This window comes from Glycine soja, chromosome 11 (assembly GCF_004193775.1).
Source record: "Glycine soja cultivar W05 chromosome 11, ASM419377v2, whole genome shotgun sequence".
In the NCBI taxonomy this organism is placed as follows: Eukaryota; Viridiplantae; Streptophyta; class Magnoliopsida; order Fabales; family Fabaceae; genus Glycine; species Glycine soja.
The window spans coordinates 52,547,395-52,567,202 of record NC_041012.1 but is presented as its reverse complement, the minus strand read 5'-3'; the positions used below and the strand labels follow the sequence as shown (position 1 = coordinate 52,567,202).

The following is a 19,808-nucleotide window of genomic DNA, read 5'->3' as shown; positions in this document are numbered from 1 at the left end:
ATTAGAAAGATAAATGATATATTAGTGTTTGTATTTAGTGTTTGAGTAAGTCTCAAATAAGATCATTTTCAAATGTTAATAAAAAAAAGATCATTTTCAAATGAAGATATATTTTTTTTTGTTTAGGTTGCATATATTATCCACTAAAAGTAATCTTGTTCAAGTTGGATGTAAAAGCCATACTTTGGGCTCAGCCTAGAAAACTTTAGCCCAGTTCACATGATTTGTTGTTTAGCCCATGAAAGCATGTGTTGAACTATGTCGTATTAGACATTTTGTTTCATTATTTCAATGAAGCTATGTAATTGTCGCTTGCGGCTTGCTGCAACCGTTGTTAAACCTTTGAACATAGTTAACATTACGTATGAGATAATCATGACAATATCAAACATTTCTTGTTAACGTTCATTAACATATTTTCAAATTCACTACTTCGTGGTTTTATGCTAGCCAATAAAATGGGTGACACACTGCACGCAATGTTTTGCATTTCATCAATTGCCATCTTCCCAAGGCAATAAATATCCTCGTATTGATTTCTTTAAGGTTTTAGCTTGTCCACGTTTCAAATTTTTAAGTTACCAACCATTTTTTTTCTTCTTTTTATTTTTGGCTTTACCAACCTTTTTCATTATGCTGGCAATCATGCATAATTATATTTGAATGATTTTTCCTCGTAGACGTACACCGGGAGGAAAAATTCAACTAGTGCTAGATTATGCAGGTAAACGGATGATGTTAGTGGAATTGTAAAACCTTGTAGGTGAGAATATAGAACTGAAAGGATCTGTGAATTAAGCTCAAACCTCTTCATTTTCCTGTATCTCAGTTCTCATACTTCACCATTGCATTTATCAGGATGACATTGCTTTTGGGTCCTCCAAGTTCTGGAAAAACCACACTCCTTTTGGCTCTGGCAGGAAAGCTTGATCCAGATCTTAAGGTGAAAAGTTATGATTGACTTTCTATTTCAATAAGCTATATCCAACTTAAGTGCTGATATGCTGTAGGTTTCTGGGCACGTTACTTATAACGGGCATGGAATGAATGAATTTGTACCCCAGAGAACTGATGCCTATACTAGCCGGCATGATTTTCATATTGGAGAAATGACTGTGAGGGAAAACCTTGGCTTTCTCTGCAAGGTGCCAAAGGGTTGGATCGCGTTATGGTTAGTCAACTTTTACCTTGAAAAAGGCTTTCCTTTCATCTCACGCTGTTAATGAAAGTGATAACTTTCACTTATGTAATCCGAGCATGACATAGTATTTTTTTTTTTGCCATAGACTTGCTATCTGAACTGTCAAGAAGAGAGATAGCAACGAATATTAAGCCTGACCCTAATATTGATATCTACATGAAGGTAAATATGCACCTTTAAAGAGCGTTTTTATGTCAAATGCTTCCATTAAAAAATCTGCTTAGGAAAGATTATCAGTGTTTACTTTGCAAGTAAAATCTGCTTAGGAAAAAAACATTTTAGTTATTTAAGAGTGCTAATCTCTGTTAGTCAAGGGATATTTTTAATTAAATAAAGGCTACAATATTCATTTGATTTTAATATACCATCTTCACCATCCTCTCCTCCCGCTAAATTGACTGAAATTTCATTTGTGACGTACAAGTAGTCTTTTCATCTTATTGGCTTCTGATGATACCAGGCGGTAGCATCTGTTGGCCAGGAAGCAAACCAGATGGTGACAGAATATGTACTTAAGGTCATTGATATGATATCTCCATTATTCTTCAAAGTGTTCTGACATTGCTCCAACTTCACAAATACTTTCTTAATTGCACCCAACTACTTGTTGATTTGTATTTTACAGATCTTGGGGCTGGAAATGTGTGCTGATATTGTGGTAGGGGATGAAATGTTGCGTGGTATATCTGGTGGACAAACGAAGTGTGTTACCACAGGTGGTGATCCAATTCCAACTGCTTGTCCCTGCAAGTGATTCATTCCAATTCAGTTTCTACATTCTATATTCATATTTTGTATGCATTATTTGCAGGGGAGATGTTGGTTGGTCCAACAAATGCACTATTCATGGATGTAATATCTTCTGGCTTGGACAGCTCCACAACTGTTCAAATTGTCAAGTGTCTCAGACAAATTGTTCACATTCTAGATGGAACAGCGGTTATCTCATTATTGCAACCAGAGCCAGAGACATATGAACTCTTTGATGACATTATCCTCCTCTCTGATGGCCAAATAGTATACCAAGGACCTCGTGAATTCGTCCTTGAATTTTTTGAATCTAAGGGTTTCAGATGTCCTGAGAGGAAAGCCATCTTCCTTCAAGAAGTTAGTAAATCAATTTTTACCTTATCTCATACAGATTATGGAATTGAAAGTAAAAATATGTATCTGTGCATGAAATCAGAATATCAGATATATCTATATTCCATGACATGTGACTTCAAGGAAGGATCAGCAGTTCCGTTTGATAAGAGAAAGAACCACCCAGTAGCATTAACTACTAAGAAGTACGGGGTAAACAAGAAGGAGCTTTTGAAAGCTAACTTCTCTAGGGAGTATTTACTAATGAAGAGGAATGCATTGGTTTACATCTTCAAGTAGTAAGGAAAGAATTAAAGAGTGGTGTAAAATAAGTAAAAGAATAGTAATAAAGCTAATGGTAGAGAAAATAATAGAAAACAAAATAATTAATTAGAGAATTCAATAGAATGAGAATGTTAGGACCTAACTTGTCTTGTTTGTCTAGGATGTGTGATTTTTGGATTTTTCTTTATTAATTAGGTGAATTTATCCTACCCACATGTCTCTAATGCCTCACGATGATAAGCCTATTTTACCTACCTATCTCTCAAATGCCCTTTGCAAAGATTGAATTGATAAAATGCATGAAGCTTTGATTCTAGATGTGTACTTTAACAATGATTTCATTATGATATCTTTTCTTTTTGTTCTATTAAAAGTTATCATTTTTCGAGCGCCTAACCCCCCTAAAACAACTGATATATCATATTTTCTTTATATTTTTAAGAGTTACCCTATAGGGTCTAACCCCTGACATAAAGATGAATAATGCATCAAATAAAAAATAAGACAATAGGATAAAAAATACTTGTTGCATTGATAAATATGGAATACATCAACTTCTTAGGTACCCTAACTAGGGGTTTAACTTTGGACTTGGGAAGACTCACTCTGAGTGTGTGGCATCAGATGTGAGATGCTGCTCTTGATGTAGGTTTTTCAAAACAATATCTTCTGTTGTTACTACTTGGCCAGATGGCTTCTGCATTGTTTCGTACTATTTCGGCGATTGGTAGGAATATGATTATTGCTAACACGTTTGGATCATTTGCAATTGTCACACTCTGACGTTGGGCGGTTTCATATTGTCAAGAGGTACAATACAATTATTCGATAGATGTAACAAATGTTTCTAGTTTTCATATTTTTCGAAACTTACATGGTGTGATTTGCCTTTTGTTTTCTCTTGAAATAGAGGATGTTAAGAAATGGTGGATATGGGGTTACTGTATTTCACCTATAATGTATGAGCAGAATGCTATGATGGTCAATGAGTTCCTCGGAGGCAGAGTTGGAGCCATGTAATTTCTTGAATTATCAAACTTAAAATGTTTTACAGTTTCCAATGAGTTTGCTAGAACATCTATTTTCAATTTTAGGTTCTTCCTAATTCAACCGAATCACTAGAAGTTGAGGCTCTTGAGTCCCGTGGGTTCTTCACACATGCATCCTGGTATTGGATAGGGGCTGGGGCATTGCTCGGATTTGTTGTTCTATTGAACATCACATTCACTCTTGCTCTCACTTATCTAAACCGTGAGTATCTCACCCCATACAATACACCTTTCATATTCATGCAGTAATGATACTATTACTTATTCTATGTTGATGTTAATAATTGAGCAGCACTTGAGAAGCCACGGGCTGTCATCTTCAATGAATCTCATGGCAATAGGCATAAAGACAGAACTCTAGACGATATTGGATTATCACTCAGATTCACAGGGAATGCCCCAAGTAGCAACATATAGATAGGAGACTTATTTTATGTGTATGACTTGCATACGCACAAGCATGTTTGTGCTTCTCCTTTATAATTCATATCGAGTCTTTCAGATTTTGAAAAACCTTTCCATTGTCATGCTGGAAACTTAAAGGAACAGAAAGAATGTCTTCCAGGTCTGCATCAGTGAGGCCAAAGGCTGTTGTTGAGTCAAGCCACAGAAGGAAAAGAGGAATGTTCTTCCATTTGAATCAAATTCACTTACCTTTGATGGAATCACTAACTCCATAGACATGCCACAGGTGATTGATTTCCATGAAAACACTGTGGAGATTGGACTTGAAAAGCACTTTAAAACAGAATCCCTTTTGATTTCAACTTGCAGGAAATGAAGAACCAGGGTGTAATTGAGGACAGGTTGGTCCTTCTGAAGGGTGCTAGTGGTGCATTTAGGCCAGGTGTTCTCACAGCTCTGATGGGTGTGAGTGGAGCAGGTAAAACAACTTTGATGGATGTGTTGGCTGGAAGGAAAACTGGAGGGTACACTGAGGGGAGTATCACAATTTCAGGGTACCCTAAAAATCAAGAAACATATGCTCGAATCTCTGGCTACTGTGAGCAGAATGATATCCACTCTCCTCATGTTACAATCTATGAATCCTTGCTCTACTCAGCGTGTCTTCGTCTATCACGTGAAGTCAATTCTGAAACCAGAAAGGTTAGCTTATAAAGTCCTATACTAACTGATCATAAGTCCAAGAGTTATTTATCTTTGCTGTTGGATCTGAAATGATTACAGATGTTCATTGAGGAGGTTATGGAGCTGGTAGAGTTGAACTTACTGAGGGAAGCTTTGGTTGGTTTACCTGGTGTGAGTGGTCTCTCCACTGAACAGCACAAGAGACTAACTATAGCAGTTGAGCTAATGGCTAATCCCTCCATAATATTCATGGGTGAGCCAACATCTGGCTTAGATGCAAGAGGTGCTGCAATAGTTACGAGGACAGTTAGAAACATAGTGGACACAGGAAGAACAATTCTTTGTACCATCCATCAACCAAGCATAGACATATTTGAAGCTTTTGATGAGGTAAGTTCTGCTCTTGATCATATAATACTGAGTTTTCTCACTTTTCTTATTTGACTTGCCATACTACTTGAGCATAATAAACCAAAAATTGATTTCAGCTTTTCCTACTAAAGCGAGGAGGACGAGAAATATATGTTGGGCCATAGGGTCGCCATTCTAACCACCTCATTGAGTATTGAGGTAAGAACTAAGACGTGTCTGAAAAAATCAAATGACATAACCCTGCAGCTTGGATGTTGGAAATTACAACTTCGGCACGGGAAATGGATTTGAACGTTGACTTTGCTTAGACAAAAATACAGAACTAAATAGGTAAGTTGATTTGTAGTGTTCTAGTGTTACTCAACATCCTTATTTAGTCAAATATATATATATATATATATATATAATTTTATTTTTAAATATCTTACAAGGATATTATTTCAAATTAGTGCTGAAAAATATTTATGTATGTCATATGTTAGGAGGAACAAAGCACTTGCAGCAGAATTGAGCAAGCATGCTCCAGGTTCCAAGGAACTTCATTTTCCTACACAATATGCACAGCCATTTTTCGTTCAATGCAAGGCCTGCCAATGGAAACAACACTGGCGCAACCCTCCATATACTGTAGTGAGATTTTTGTTCACTACATTCGTAGCATTGATGTTTGGGACAATGTTCTGGGACCTAGGATTCAGAACGTGAGTTACTATTGCTTAATGTATAGTAATTAAAAAGAGTATTGCTATATCCCTTTACAAATTTTATAAAGAAGGCATTAAATAACAAAAATTAAACGTATTTAGTGTCTTGGAAACAATTAGGAAGATTTAGAATTATTCAATTAAAAAAACATGCATTAGTTGTATTAAACTAAACAAACCCTCATTCCCCTGGAAATTGATCCCGTGCAGAAGAAGGAAACAAGATCTGTTTAATGCTATTGGTTCCATGTACAATGCCATTATCTTCCTTGGGATCCAGAATGCCTTTTTTGTGCAACCAGTGGTCGCCATTGAACGAACAGTCTTTTATAGAGAAAGAGCAGCTGGAATGTATTCAGCCATCCCCTACGCCCTTGCTCAGGTAATTATTTTAACTTCTAGAAGCATTGTTTAGTATTTTATGTCATTTTTATATCTCAATCTTATTAATGCACCTTTTACTTCTTAGGTTGTAATAGAGCTACCATATATTTTTGTCCAAGCTGTAACATATGGCATCATAGTTTATGCAATGATCGGATTCGAATTGACTGCTTCGAAATTCTTTTGGTATCTGTTCTTCATGTACTTCACATTTTTATACTTCACCTTTTATGGCATGATGACTGTGGCTGTAACACCAAACCAACACATTGCTTCCATTGTGGCTACTGCATTCTATGGAGTTTCGAACCTGTTTTCGGGATTTGTTGTCTCACGACCTGTAAGTCATGAAATTTATAAATGTAATGAGAAATGCATGTGAGGAAATTCAGCAGATGTACATATATACTGATGCTTAGTTTTATATTCCTGTGTGGTGGAGATGGTACTATTGGGCATGTCCTGTGGCTTGGAGCTTATACGGTTTGGTTGCATCTCAGTTTGGGGATGTAACAAGTGCAGTTGAGTTAAATGAGACAGTGAAAGAGTTTTTTAGAAGATACTTTGGTTATAGAGATGATTTTGTAGGAGTTGCTGCAGGTGTAGTTGTTGGGTTTGCATTGCTATTTGCTACTATCTTTGCTTTTTCTGTAAAGGTCTTCAATTTTGAAAGGCGATAGAATAGAGTACATACATGCTTTCAACTTTCAAGTGAATGAATGTATAAGTCACTGGTGTTAACAGTAAAGGAAAAAAAAAATATATAATTTACAACGTGGATTTATTAGTGTTGGTTTGAATTAGACGAGGACCCCTTTGTAAGAATTGAACTCAAGGTGGCTTACTATGCTTCTAAGTTTGGACTTCAACAGTTTGTCCAACCAGGTTCAATGTCCCTGATATATCAATAGAGGACATTGACCCCATCTTCTTATTTATATGGATACACTTGACATTGTTATTGTTATCTAATGTAGTATTCAGTGAAGCTTCTTTTTAGGGTGGAGTGGGATTTTGGTGATATTTATTCGGGAAACAAAAAAGTTAAAAAAATATTCTGAATAACAACAAAACTAAATTGCAAATTGCAACAATCAGCACGTTGCAAATTACATGTCACTCTTGCTAGCTCATCAGCCTTTGAAAAAGGTTCAAAAGAGGGGGCATAGACACTATGCACAAATCAATTCCTACTTTCCCCGTCCCACCTTCTCACCTTAATTAGTTTATGTTGTTTAGATCAAAATTCATAATGTCATCGAAGATAGTCTAGTCTCCCTTAAGTGTATTTTAAATAAATAAATAAATAAAATCCCTATCCATACCTCACGAGTTAGGCCAAAACCCAAAACATGATTATATTCAATGTGTATAAAATATTTAAGGACAATTTGTTAAATGGTTACATACAATTTAAAAACTTGATGGGTATAGGAGTATAAAGTATTGAAGACAATATTATCAAAATAATTAATACTAGTATAAAAATTTAATAATAAATAAGCCATCTAGAAGGAAAGGATCATAAATTTTCAACATGGTCATTGGTCAAGCCACCGAATCGGAAAAATAAATTTAGATGGGAAACCAACAAAAGAGAATCAGTCCAACGTCAATTTATTGATCGCGTAGACTGTAGGTTAGAGTACTAAACGAAAGGATAAGTCTTGCAATGCTAATTTCTAAACAAACAAATTTTTAGGCTGCTTTCCTGTATGGGTTGCTTTATTGCATCCAGAAGCCTACAACTTGTTTCAACTTTGATTGGATAAATACTTTTAAAATCACACACAGTATGATGCCTTTATGATCACGAGATTCATGAATGCCACCCAATCCTACTAACAAGAATGAAAAAGAAATATTAAATAACTTTTTTATTTATTTTTATATTTAGCAAATAGGAAGACTAATAGCAAGATTTAGAATTATTGAAAAATATATTTTCTGTTTCATAGGTTTCGTTAAAAAGTAAGTATTAATTATTCTTTAAATACTACTCTTTATTAGTATTTCACTTAAATTCTAAATTTTTTGATATGGTTAAATTTATCATATATAAAATTATTTATCATAATAATTTGTATAATTAATAATTTTATTTAAAAAAAATACACTGTGTAAAAAGATAGAGAAAATTTAATGTAGTAGAAGTTTACTTAAACAGAACATCTCATGATTGTTACGGGAAAAATTTCATATCCAAAGATATTGAAAATATATTTAAATTAACTTTAATCCCATAGTTGATGCAGTTTTTGAGAAATAATGGAGGCTTTGAGTTTGCGCTATCAAGTTTGGAGAAAAATAAAAACTACTAACAAATCCCATTGGTTTAGAATTGACTCCTATGGTTGAAATCATAGCTTGATAATAGATAACACTTGTCTTAATCTTAATTATTACTATTAGAGAGGGGTTTGAGTTTGTGTTTAATTTGGAGCATTAAAAATATTAAAAGGAAAAAATGATCTGTCTGGACTATGTCGTAATAATCGAGTTATAAATATCTAGAAGTTGAATTATTGGTCCAAAGTTCCTTTCAACTAGGACTTGCAAAACGGATTGGATTTGTCGGTCAATCTATTTTGATCCGTTATTTTGGTGGGTCAAATTAGGTTTTTAAAACTCGTTCCGTTTTGATTGCTGTTAAATGAGTTGAGAGAAAAGTAAAATAGGCCAACCTTGAATCCGTTTTTTATTAAAAAAATAATTTAATATTTATTTTAGTATTATATATATTTGTTAATTTTGAATTAATTTATTTTTTGTCTAAATAAACTATTATTCAAAATTTAAAGTAATAAATTCAAATTTTTTAATAATTATTTATTATTTATAAAAAAAAATTATTTAAAATATATTTATAATTTTATTTATAATATTTTAGCTTATGTGGAGCAACAGACCAACATGTTAACCTGATAAAATGGACGGACTAATCAAAGTGGATTTTCTATCACCCCAACTTTCAAGGCAGGGAAGAACCGATCAATTTTACCGACCTGTGTTATGAATTGTCAGGGTTTTTCGGAAATGAAGACTTAATCAAAAACTATACACGCGGCGAAATTTCAACTTTCAAGCATTTTATTTTCTTTGGTTAAAGTTTTTAAAAAATGGAAATTTCTGTCACCGACGTTCCTGCTTATGTAATTTATAGTTGATTTTAACTACTTTTCATCAAAATAATAATAATCTCAAAGGATTATCTTGTGTCGCTAACATGCACTGTATTTGATTTTAACACGGTGTCATGTCTTGCATCTTTCAATTTAATATAAAAATTGCATTTTATACTTTAATTTACAGCCGTAAAGGTCAAGCTCCAAAGTCTTAACTAGATATTTTTTTTGTAGATATCCTAATCTTTTGTTTTTTGTTTTCTCATTTTAATGTTCCTTCTCAATTATTTTTGCTGAATTATGATTAAGGTTTATTAACTACTATTATTACGAATCATTCTTCCAACACGATCGAGTGGGCTTAGACGCCTTATTTGAATCCAATAATTACGGAACAATAATATTGCTCTTTTTCTTATAACTTTTTTTGGGGGTTATTTTTATATAGTTCTGGTAGCCGTAGGTTATACTGCTCGCTACTAATTGACAACTAAATTACATCAGGTGAAAGTTACACTTTCATGACCCGTGGTTACTAATTACAGTAATAACTAATAGTTGAATAAGATTTTCTGTAATATTTTTTCCTATAAGTTCAACATATGTTGTCCGTTACACCTATTGAATACTATTTTATATAATAATTTTAAAATAACATTAATTATTCATTATGGCATAATATATTTAATTGAGAGAATAGAATATCTAGAATATAATATTAAAATAACAGAACCATTAACACGGATGCGATTCCTCTTGTTTGAATGACAATGGGATTCGAAGAGTGAAAGTTTATTTATTTATTTATTTTTGGCTGCTCGTAGTTTTTCTTATTAAGGAAGAAAAATAAATAAATGGTGGCGCCATTATTATTTTAATTGAAGAATTGACTCATGACTCATCAAAATCGCCGCCTGTATTTGACGTCAAAGGTATAAATAGAGAGACATGTTGTTCCATTCCATACTCATTGGCACCATCACCGCAATAGAAACCCCGAATACACATTACACATTACACATTCATTTAATTCTTTAGCACAGAGAAGAAGAAACAAGGTGGATCTGAATGGAGGGAAGTGATATATACAGAGCAAGTAACAGTTTACGAAGAAGTTCCACGGCTTGGAGAAACAGTGGCGTGGAGGTATTCTCAAGGTCTTCACGTGAAGAGGATGACGAAGAAGCTCTGAAATGGGCTGCACTTGAGAAGCTCCCTACCTACAACCGTCTCAGGAAAGGCTTGCTCACAGCTTCCCATGGCGTCGCCAATGAAATCGATGTCTCTGATCTCGGCACCCAAGAGAGGCACAAACTTCTTGAGAGGTTGGTCAAAGTAGCTGAAGAGGACAACGAGAGGTTCCTCCTCAAGCTCAAGGAGCGTATTGATAGGTATATACATATTACTCACTTCTTCCATCACTATACTAATAACCTTTTTTTGACTCTCATCCCTTTTTTTTTTTATTTCCTGTTTTATATTATAGAGTTGGACTTGATATTCCAACAATTGAAGTTCGATATGAGCACCTTAATATTGAGGCAGAGGCTTTTGTCGGAAGTAGAGCTTTGCCCTCTTTCATCAACTCTGTTACTAATATCATAGAGGTACGTCCCCAAGGGCTGCTTCTACATTTGTTCAAATCTTGTTTTCTTTTGTTTTTCCATTTAGTCTCATGGTCTTTCTCTACTTTGGAATTTCAGGGATTTTTCAATCTTCTCCATATTACCACAAGCAAAAAGAAACACGTGACCATTCTTAAAGATGTTAGCGGCATTATTAAACCTCGCAGGATGACACTGCTTTTGGGTCCTCCAAGTTCAGGAAAAACCACACTCCTTTTGGCCTTATCAGGAAAGCTTGATAAAACTCTTAAGGCATCTGGGAGAGTGACTTACAATGGGCATGAATTGAACGAGTTTGTGCCACAGAGAACTGCTGCTTACATCAGCCAACATGATCTTCATATTGGAGAAATGACTGTCAGGGAAACCTTGGCTTTCTCAGCAAGGTGCCAAGGGGTTGGATCACGTTATGGTTAGTCCATCTTTTCAATATCTAATTTAACTTGTATATAGCTTAAGCATGACTGATCATCATTTTTGGGATCCACAGACATGCTATCCGAGTTGTCTAGAAGAGAGAAAGCCGCAAATATCAAGCCTGACCCAGATCTTGATGTCTACATGAAGGTGAGAAAATGAAGCTCCTATTAATCTTTATTTTAGTAAAATAAGAAAATCCAACAACATTATTATTAATTGTCTTTGCATCTGATTATCTTTTGATATAACAGGCAACTGCAACTGAAGGTCAGGAGTCAAGCATAGTAACAGATTATACACTGAAGGTAATGCTTTAACAAGGTTCAGTTTAATTGCGTGATGACATGCGCTAGAGTTTGTTGTATTCAACTAGTTTACTGTATATTGCAGATTTTGGGATTGGATATATGTGCTGATACTATGGTGGGAGATGAAATGTTGCGTGGGATCTCTGGAGGACAGAGGAAGCGTGTTACTACAGGAGAGATGTTGGTTGGACCAGCAAATGCCTTATTCATGGATGAAATCTCTACCGGGTTGGACAGTTCCACAACATTTCAGATTGTGAACTCTCTCAGGCAATATGTCCATATTCTAAATGGAACTGCTGTTATATCTTTGCTCCAGCCAGCACCCGAGACTTACGACCTTTTTGACGACATTATCTTAATCTCTGATGGCCAAGTTGTATACCACGGTCCCCGTGAATATGTGCTGGACTTCTTTGAATCTATGGGTTTCAGATGTCCTGAGAGGAAAGGTGTTGCTGACTTCCTTCAAGAAGTGACTTCCAAAAAAGATCAAGCACAGTACTGGGCGCGCAGAGATCAACCATACAGATTTGTCAAGGTTACTCAATTTGCTGAGGCATTTCAATCATTCCATATTGGTAGGAAACTTGGAGAGGAGCTTGTAGTTCCATTTGACAAGACTAAGAGCCACCCTGCAGCATTAACCACTAAGAAGTATGGTATCAACAAGAAGGAGTTGTTAAAGGCTAACCTCTCAAGGGAGTATTTGCTTATGAAAAGGAACTCATTTGTTTACATCTTCAAGCTATGTCAGGTTGGTTCTAGACTTTCTACCTTGGTTTATATCAATAGAAACTATATACTATTGTTATTTATATGTTGATTATTTTACGCACTATTCATTTTGCTCTTGATGCTTTTCAGCTTTCCATCATGGCGTTAATGACAATGACACTGTTTTTGCGAACCGAGTTGCATCGTAACAATATGGATGATGCGGGTCTTTATTCTGGTGCTCTATTTTTTACCTTAATAATGATCATGTTTAACGGAATGGCTGAGATTTCTATGACCATTGCTAAGCTTCCTGTATTCTACAAGCAACGGGACCTTCTATTTTATCCCTCTTGGGCATATGCTATTCCTTCATGGATTCTCAAGATTCCTGTTACTCTACTGGAAGTTGCTGTTTGGGTATTCCTCACCTACTATGTTATTGGATTTGATCCAAATGTTGGGAGGTAAAGAAACTGCTTTTAACTGTTTAGGGCATATGAATGTTACCGCTTCTACTAATTTGCATGTTACTAATGATTTGAGTTCTTGAATTTTGTGCAGGTTCTTCAAGCAGTATCTCATTCTACTGTTTATTGGCCAGATGGCTTCTGCGCTATTTCGAGCTATTGCAGCACTGGGTAGAAACATGATTGTTTCCAACACATTTGGAGCCTTTGCAGTTCTCACGTTTCTTACATTGGGTGGTTACGTTATGTCAAAAAGTAAGTTCAATTAACATAAACATGTGACAAAAAAATTGTTGCATTTCTATCTTATTGAACAAACCTAAGCTAATTCTTCTGCATTTCATTGCCAATGAAACAGATGATATCAAAAACTGGTGGATTTGGGGCTACTGGATTTCACCTTTAATGTATGGGCAGAATGCTTTGATGGTCAATGAATTTCTTTCAAACAGTTGGCACAACGTAATTTCTTGAACTTGCAACATCAGAATTTGCATACTTTGGTCAACAGAAGTGCGATTCTAATTTTTTTTGCTCTCCAATTACAGACTAGCCGCAATTTAGGAGTTGAATATCTGGAGTCTCGTGGGTTCCCCTCAAGTTCATATTGGTATTGGTTAGGCTTAGGGGCAATGGCTGGATTTGTGTTGCTTTTCAACGTGATGTTTTCTGCTGCACTCGAGATCCTTGGCCGTGAGTACTTTTCACATCATTTGTACTTTAATTTTTTTTTCCAGAAAAGCAATGCAAGGTTTTATTGATAAGTATGCATCTGAATGTGCATGCAGCATTTGATAAGCCACAAGCAACAATAACCGAAGAAGAATCACCTAATGAAGGAACCGTAGCAGAAGTTGAATTACCTCGCATAGGTGAGCTATGTTACAATTATGAATCACTCATGAATAGTCAATGCCAAGCATACTTGTTGAGTAGCAACAATTCATAATATACCTCAAGATATTGAACATTTTTTCAAATGTCTTGCAGAAAGTTCAGGAAGAGGTGATTCTGTTGTGGAGTCCAGCCATGGAAAGAAAAAAGGAATGGTTCTTCCTTTTGAGCCACATTCTATCACCTTTGATGAAGTCATATACTCTGTTGACATGCCACAGGTAAATCACATTCAAAGTCATAAATTTATCATTTGGATTTCTAACAGTGTTTCTATTTGAAATCCACTTCAGCCAGAAGCAATTTGCGTTTCTAACTCACTAGATTTCAACTGGCAGGAAATGAAGGAACAGGGTGTACAAGAGGACAGATTGGTGCTTTTGAAGGGTGTTAGTGGTGCATTCAGGCCTGGTGTTCTCACAGCTTTGATGGGTGTAAGTGGAGCTGGTAAGACTACTTTGATGGATGTTCTGGCTGGTAGGAAAACCGGAGGATATATTGATGGAAGCATCAAAATTTCTGGGTACCCTAAGAAGCAAGAAACATTTGCTCGTATCTCTGGCTACTGTGAGCAAAATGATATCCACTCACCTCATGTTACAGTTTACGAATCCTTGCTCTACTCTGCATGGCTTCGTTTACCTTCAGGTGTTGATTCCAAAACCAGAAAGGTTAGTTAGTGTGAACTACAAACAGTAAAACATGTTTAAGCTGGTCATTGATATAGCTCGATTTCTCTCCTTAGAGGCTAATTGTTCAAACTTTTTGGATATGAAAAATGGTTGCAGATGTTCATTGAGGAAGTCATGGAACTGGTGGAGCTGAACCCATTAAGGAACTCACTGGTTGGATTGCCCGGTGTGAGTGGTCTCTCAACTGAACAACGAAAGAGACTGACTATTGCAGTTGAATTAGTGGCTAACCCGTCCATAATTTTCATGGATGAGCCTACTTCTGGGTTAGATGCAAGAGCTGCTGCAATTGTTATGAGAACAGTCAGGAATACTGTGGACACTGGAAGAACCGTTGTTTGCACCATCCATCAGCCTAGCATTGACATATTTGAAGCATTCGATGAGGTGAGTGACAATAATGATAGATGAAGCTGTGTCTTGTTTAGTTTCTTTCTCCACTAGACTCGAATCTAACATGATATTTTTTGTGTGATTCCAGCTATTCCTAATGAAGCGTGGAGGACAAGAAATATATGTTGGGCCATTGGGTCGCCACTCTACTCATTTGATCAAGTATTTTGAGGTAAGATCATACTTAAGTTCAATATTATTAAGTGAACGACTGTAGTTCTTGAGAACAAATACTAAGATTTTCCAATAATTTCCCTGTCCAGAGCATTGGAGGGGTGAGCAAAATCAAAGACGGATATAACCCGGCTACTTGGATGTTGGAAGTTACAACTTCAGCACAAGAACTTAGTTTGGGTGTTGATTTTACTGACTTGTACAAGAATTCTGATCTATATAGGTAATGCATGCGGATATGAATTTATTAACTAATATAGCTATTGTCATGTTTGTTTTCTTGATTTTCAAAATGCTTAAATGAGTTTTTTCACGGTTTTTCAGGAGAAACAAGCAGCTTATACAAGAACTGGGTCAACCTGCTCCCGGTTCAAAGGATCTTTATTTCCCTACTCAATACTCTCAGTCATTCTTGGTCCAATGCCAAGCTTGCTTATGGAAACAACGTTGGTCATATTGGCGTAATCCACCATACACTGCTGTGAGGTTTTTCTTCACTACTTTCATAGCCCTGATGTTCGGAACAATGTTCTGGGACCTCGGAAGTAGACGGTAAGTAAAAGATTAGCGAAGGTTTATAATAAATTCTTATTACTCACCAAACTGAAATAATACCTATGGTTAAAAAAAATTAAACCTAGATTAATAGTAAGGTGACTCCAAAGATCCATATGTTGAATAAATTGAGATCTATAATAATTTCTATAAGACGAAAAATATATTGTCACGTTTTCTAAATTCCACTTGCTTTTGGTGATTTTACAGTACAACAAGAGGAGACCTGTTGAATGCTCTAGGTTCAATGTATTCTGCTGTTCTCTTCCTTGGAATACAAAATGCTTCCTCTGTACAGCCAGTGGTAGCAGTTGAAAGAACTGTCTTTTATAGAGAAAAAGCTGCCGGAATGTATTCTGCCTTACCCTATGCATTTGCACAGGTAACTTACATCATTATTTATTTTAAACATTATTAGTACTTTAGTTTGCACACACGGATCATGTTAACTAACTCCCTACTTTTTGTTACAGGTTCTGGTAGAGATACCATATATCTTCGCTCAAGCTGTGACATACGGTTTAATTGTTTATGCCATGATCGGATTTGACTGGACTGCAGAGAAATTCTTTTGGTATCTATTTTTCAGTTTCTTCTCATTGTTGTACTTTACTTTCTACGGCATGATGGCTGTGGGAGTGACGCCAAACCACCATGTTGCTGCCATTGTGGCTGCTGCATTTTATGCAATTTGGAATCTCTTCTCAGGATTTATCGTCGTAAGACCTGTAAGTTGTTGCACCACCCTTTGAATAAATAGTTAAATGGTACATGGTTTCAATGGATGTATGTATATTTATGTTTATTGTCCTTTTCCCTTTTCAACAGAAAATGCCCGTGTGGTGGAGATGGTACTATTGGGCATGTCCTGTGGCTTGGACCTTGTATGGATTGATTGCATCTCAGTTTGGAGATATAACTGAAAGAATGCCGGGTGAAGATAACAAGATGGTGAAAGAATTCATAGAAGACTATTTTGGTTTCAAACATGACTTCGTTGGAATTTGTGCTGTTGTGGTTGCTGGCATCGCCGTTGCCTTTGCATTAATCTTTGGTGCTGCAATCAAGACCTTTAACTTCCAAAAGAGATAGATGGATAGATTGAACTCTTTCTCCAACGTCAAAGATTCTTTATATTTTCTCCCTTTTTCTTTTTTTCTTCTTGTTTTTGTTTTCCCTTTAAGCTTATAATATTTGTATCTATCATTTAATCATTTGTGCAAAACCAGCCCGTTTGAAGGCTGTCCTTTATAAATGTATGATGAATTTCAAAAGAAAGATTTTTGATACTTACCACATAAGCATAATGATGTACATCCCATAAATAAATCAAAAACGTATTCTATTACGAGTTGATAAGATTTATAAATCACTATGGCTTTGCGATATTAATATTGATCACTATAGATAAGATTGTTTTGCTAAATTTTAGAGGACTAGGATAAATTTTATAGGACTAGATAGCACAAAAAGATTCATCCCACACATTTGTTTTAAATAATAGTGGGAGGACAACACAAAACAAGGGCTACAGAACTGGAGAAAAGCTCCCTAAAAAATAAAAATAAAAAATGGAGAAAAGTATAAAAATTTGTAACTTCGACCGACTAGGCCTTTTGTCACTGCCACCATGCCTTTTGTCACTACCACCATGGGCAGATAACAAATAAGGTAGAATGATCTTTTTAACATATTTTTTTAAAGATAAATAGTCATTTTTTATCTTTAAATGTGTAATTTGTTGATAAATGCATCCTTCAAAAGAAAATATAAAATTTAGTTTCAGAAAATATAAAAAATGCGATAAATATATCTGACAGTTAATTTTGGCATTTTTTCTAATGGTTTTGGTATGATCGACATGGGTATGACATTGTTAAAACTTTTTTTTTTTTTAGTAATGTTGATACCAAAATAGTCCTCTATGAAGTCTATCACAAGCTTGTTATCTTCAGTCGACTTTGTTTGTATTGTGTCTCCAAACTGAGATGCAACCAATCCATATAAGGTCCAAGCCACTGGACATGCCCAATAGTACCATCTCCACCAGAAGGGGATGCTGTGTTGAAAATGGAAAAGAACAATAAACATAAATAAATATACATCCATTGAAATCATGCATCTAATGGTGGCGCAACAACTTACAGGTCTTACTACAATAAATCCTGAGAACAGATTCCAAATTGCATAAAATACAGCAGCCACAATGGAAACAACATGGTGGTTTGGTTTCACTCCCACAGCCATCATGCCATAGAAGGTGAAGTACAACAATGTGAAGTACATGAAAAATAGATACCAAAAGAATTTCTCTACAGTCCAGTCAAATCCGGGCATGGCATAAACTATTACACCATATGTCACGGCTTGAACAAAGACATAGGGTAGCTCTTCTAGAATATGTGAAAAAAGTAGGGAATTTGTTAGCATGATCAATGTCTCCAAACTAAGGGATGTTTGATTTGATTATTTTCTGTTTTCATTTTTACTGAAAATAAAAAATGATAATGGAAATATATTTGGTTGGATTTCTGTTTTCATTTTCAGTGAAAATATTTTTTCAAACTAATCAAAAACTGAAAACAATAAAATCTCATTTTCAGTGTTTTCGATTGAAATTAGAAACTTCATTTTGAATAAAATAAAACCGTGATGACAGGGAATGTAATTTTAAGAAAATTTAAAAATACATTATCTTTTGAAAACGCTGTTTTTATTTTTTGAAAACAGAAAATAAGAAGTCCAATCAAATATGTTTTCATAATTCTAATCTTTTGAAAATGAAAACAGAAAATAAAAATACAAATAAAAAAATAATATAAGTTTTAAGTTGTCACTAACCAAAATAATGCATATTTTACAATATAAACAAATTATGAGCAATTTAATATAAATCATATTTTGTTTCACAACATAAATGTTAAGAAATGATATTGAGAATTTATTTTTGCCAGATATATATTAGGGATAGACAAGGGGTAAGGGATTTCACTCTATCAAGTATCAACACTGACCCAATAATTAATAGTTCTTTATTCTTTTATAAACAACTTCATTCAAATATAACTTTGACTTAAACACGTGAAGTGATCGAGCTTATTCCAAAAGTCATTCGTCCATTAGATGAGAGAGCTTTATAGTTTAAGTATCACATTGAATTCCCTCTTCTCCTTGAAACTCATGATTAGAGATGAAACTGAGGAATGAGAAGACCTTGGACTTGGAGAATAGCACAAATTAAAAACGGTAAGAAGATTATCCATTATGCCAATGCCGCAATGCGAGCAGAGAAAATAACAGCTATGACATAGAAAGTGTTTTCAGCTCTAGGTTATATATATTTTCGTGGTTAACTCTAAATTTATATAATGATTTGCATTTTGCAGGACGTTAAAGTATGCAGTTCCTGCACCTGGAATAAGTCATTTGAGAAAAGTATATCTAAAAAATTGTAGAAGAGTATACGGAATGTAGAGAAATTATTTTTGTAACACAGGTACACAGACAATTAAATAATTTCTCGTTTTTATATTTATATCTCAATAAAACAAAAACAAATGAATCAATGTCCGTCGTGCCAGTTAATTTACCTTTTTTTTTTCTCCTTCCTTAAAAGAATATTTGAATTGAAATAAACATCACATCCAACTGATGAACTGGATTTTTGTTTTGATTGGGCCCGACTTTTTGTAACATTATTTAGTCGTAGGCTCCTCTTTGAGACCAAACAAAAAAAATAAAGAGAGCATTGGCCCATTCAAATGGAACTCGGAAATCACAAAAGATAACAAAAAAACGCCGTTGCCGGGGATCGAACCCGGGTCGTCCGCGTGACAGGCGGAAATACTTACCACTATACTACAACGACTTCTTGTGAAAAAATTTTCTTAAAAAATTTAATATTTCCTATTTTTTACTTTTAATTTTATTATAGTCATGATATTCTTATTCCAATCGCTTTCGTGTTGCATTTGGTGATTCGGGTGCATAGAAGAAATGGAATTCCAATATTCCTTGTACGGTCGATTCCAAAATTGGCAAAATTTCAGCACTTTGTCTACCATTTTCCCATCCATGTTTCTCGTTGATGAAATTAGTGTGGCTTTCTTTTTGCTTTTGAGTTTTGACCATATCAGCCACTTTGTCTGCTTTTACTTTACATAGCATTAGATTTGCTTGCCTTGGTTAACTTATACAATTTCATTCCACCCCATTTACGGTATAGGAATAGCTAGACCAGCATGTTGATTTGTTTTTTGGTCTCCATG

The 19,808-nt window shown here is 35.0% G+C and overlaps 1 protein-coding gene, 1 non-coding gene and 1 pseudogene across 2 annotated transcripts; 2 read left to right on the top strand and 1 right to left on the bottom strand.

Moving 5' to 3' along the window:
• The first annotated feature begins 728 nt into the window (after nucleotides 1-728).
• Nucleotides 729-7,134, top strand: LOC114373415 (annotated as a pseudogene).
• A 3,226-nt stretch (nucleotides 7,135-10,360) lies between these two features.
• LOC114376888 (pleiotropic drug resistance protein 1-like) lies at nucleotides 10,361-16,841 on the top strand. Its single transcript, XM_028335199.1, has 20 exons — nucleotides 10,361-10,683; nucleotides 10,779-10,899; nucleotides 10,996-11,329; nucleotides 11,408-11,484; nucleotides 11,589-11,642; nucleotides 11,728-12,402; nucleotides 12,513-12,829; nucleotides 12,927-13,087; nucleotides 13,191-13,294; nucleotides 13,381-13,525; nucleotides 13,621-13,704; nucleotides 13,823-13,947; nucleotides 14,065-14,397; nucleotides 14,515-14,805; nucleotides 14,900-14,983; nucleotides 15,075-15,208; nucleotides 15,310-15,537; nucleotides 15,751-15,922; nucleotides 16,014-16,268; nucleotides 16,369-16,841. The coding sequence occupies exons 1-20, from the start codon at nucleotides 10,361-10,363 to the stop codon at nucleotides 16,630-16,632; spliced, it is 4,281 nt and encodes a 1,426-aa protein (XP_028191000.1). The 3' UTR covers nucleotides 16,633-16,841.
• A 2,495-nt stretch (nucleotides 16,842-19,336) lies between these two features.
• TRNAD-GUC lies at nucleotides 19,337-19,408 on the bottom strand. Its single transcript has one exon. It is a non-coding gene; the product is annotated as a tRNA-Asp (tRNA).
• Between the last annotated feature and the right edge of the window lie 400 nt (nucleotides 19,409-19,808).